The sequence below is a fragment of the Habropoda laboriosa genome, unplaced genomic scaffold (assembly GCF_001263275.1).
Source record: "Habropoda laboriosa isolate 0110345459 unplaced genomic scaffold, ASM126327v1 scaffold1020, whole genome shotgun sequence".
Classification (NCBI taxonomy): Eukaryota; Metazoa; Arthropoda; class Insecta; order Hymenoptera; family Apidae; genus Habropoda; species Habropoda laboriosa.
The window spans coordinates 405,083-407,606 of NW_017101109.1; the positions used below are offsets into that span (position 1 = coordinate 405,083).

Genomic DNA, 2,524 nt, shown 5'->3' on the forward strand with positions numbered 1-2,524 from the left:
AATATATCAAACTTCCAGCGGCGAAGCGTCAGACAATCGATTTAATCGGTGAACTGTGAAAGAGATTGCGGCCTCCATCCCTTCGCGCGCGCCCACCGCATAATGTAAAATCGACAGACAGAGAGAGAGAGAGAGAGAGATGGAAAGAGAGAGGCTGTAGCGGTTCGCACGGCGCGATTTAAACGCAGGAAAAAATTCGATTTCCGTCTGTACACCCGCCACGTCGGCCGAGGCCCCCCGTTGCCGCTGTTTTTCTACGACGCCTCGATAAACTACTCGCCGGCGTATCGCGTGAAATCGCTTCGGTTCGTGAACGGGCAATTAGGGAGGCGTGACTCGAATGCGCGGCTAATTGATCGAGGAATAAAATTCGACGCGTGGGCGGGCAAGCGCGGGATGTTCGTGGCTATTTTTCGGGGAATTTACGAGCGAGCAACCCTCTCCGATGAAATTCCGCGCTCGATGCTCTTTTCCTATGATCAGGCTACCGACCGATGAAAAGGGGAATTGTTGCATGGAGTTGAGGGGGTGCAACACCGTGATGCGTCTGAAAAGGGGTACAAGTTGGGGAATTTTTCTCGTAGGGAATTGCTGTAACTTTCAGCTTCTTTCTCCAATTTTTGAAAAATACAAATGTTACCAAGTTGATGTAGGTACGTTTTGTTTTCTGTGGTATCAATTTATCGTGAAATTAGGGATTAGTTGCTTTTCTTTTACCTGAAGAATATTTTAGTACATTTTTATGTATCTTAAGTTTGAGAATTTTTTTTACAGGGAACTGCTAAGTAAAAAGTTTCAGTTTTTTCAGGAGATATAAATAAAACTTTCAACTTCTCTTTGCAATTTTTGAGTTTCAGTTTTTTTTAGGAGATATAAATAAAACTTTCAACTTCTCTTTGCAATTTTTGAAAAGTACAAAGTAAGTACGTTTTGTTTTCTGTGATGTCAATTTATTTCTGAGTAGTTTTACGTGCTTTCTTTCTACACGAAACGAATTCGTTCTTTATGCAGTACATTTCTGTATTGTTCAGCTTAAAAAAATCAAGGAATTATCGACGGTTCGAGGATCGCAACGAGTGAACCGTTGAGCGTTTTTACGATTGCAGACCGTAAAAGCGACAAGTGGATGCTCGTTAAGCATGCGTTCAAGTTGGCCGCTTCGTTCCGGTGCTAAATGAAAACTAGAAAAGTCGTTCCGTCCTTCTTCGAGTGTAAAAGTTGCCCCGCCGCGTCGTAACTCGGTCTCCCTGGAACGTCTGTTTTATAGTTTTTCTCATTGTTCCAACGGTTCCTCGAATTTCGAAGTTTTTCGAGACCGCTGACCATCGTTTCCCCCACTCGTAACCCTTCCGCGTAATTTCTTGCGGTTGAACTTTTGTTTTCTTAACGAGCCACCCGCGGCGATATCCTCCAAATGGAGAGCATCAACGTGAAAAGCCGAATGTGTCATTTTAAGTAAAATATCGACGCTATTAGAACCGAACTTTCGTACTAAAGTTCCCTTCATTCTCGGCAGGCTTCTTCGAACCGAATTGCAAAATTTTCAACGAAATCGAAGAAACGTCGATCTCGAATTTATTCGAAACTATTTCTCACGCGTAAATTTCGAGAGTTAAATCGAGTGAAAATTTTTCGCACTTTTCAAACATCGAAAAGTCGCAAATTTTTCAACGAAGTTTATATTATGGTGCATTGACTTTTCTCGAGTTTCTCCTTTTGCTTTGATAGATTCGGAGAATGCCTTAATCGCGTGGCTTCCAACGATGCGATGTTGATTTTTAACCCGGGCAAAAGTGTGAGGGGGCATCGCGCAGGATTTGCATCCTAATTTGCTCGACGGTGTTTAAAGAGCAAATCGTTCGGCTGAAATCTTCCCGTGGAATTTCATCAACGTGGAATCCTAGCGCGCCACTAGTCCCCGTCGAAATTACTGTTTCTCTGGATCTGACACGGAATTCAGCTTCGTTTTTAAGCGCTGCTCGGTATTTCCATAAATTTCTCCGCGACCGGAATCCGGCGTTGAATTCGAATTAGATTTGACAAGGAACACGCGTCGAACGTTAAGCATAATTTCGAAATTTTTCAAATATCTCCACCTTTATATCCGGAGTTATTCGTTAAGCGAACGCGTGGAAAAATTCATTTTACCTTCTCGTTTCCCGCGGAAAATTTGATTTCCCGCGAAGGAAACGATCTTTCTCTTGTAACGATTTTAAACGGAGAATAGCGGGGAATAGTTGGAAAATGATAAACAGAAGAGTGAGTATTCCTCGGATCGAATCACTATTGTTCTTTGCGAATGTTTCAGAACCTAATTTTGTGGGATCTTACGACATCGACAGCCACGTATTCTTCTTCTTCCGCGAGACGGCGGTGGAATACATAAATTGCGGCAAAAGCGTGTATTCCCGTGTGGCGAGAGTTTGCAAAAAGGACACCGGTGGCAAGAATATTCTGTCGCAAAATTGGACGACTTATCTGAAAGCCAGGCTGAATTGCTCGATACCCGGCGAGTTTCCGTTCT

At 43.2% G+C, this 2,524-nt stretch overlaps 1 protein-coding gene across 1 annotated transcript in view; it reads left to right on the forward strand.

Annotated features, from left to right (window-relative positions):
• LOC108578037 (semaphorin-2A) overlaps positions 1–2,524 on the forward strand; it is an 81,016-nt gene that overhangs the window by 72,247 nt on the left and 6,245 nt on the right. Inside the window, exon 7 of the mRNA XM_017941283.1 lies at positions 2,309–2,513. Coding sequence (XP_017796772.1) covers positions 2,309–2,513 — 205 coding nt within the window. The remainder of the gene's footprint in view (positions 1–2,308; positions 2,514–2,524) is intronic.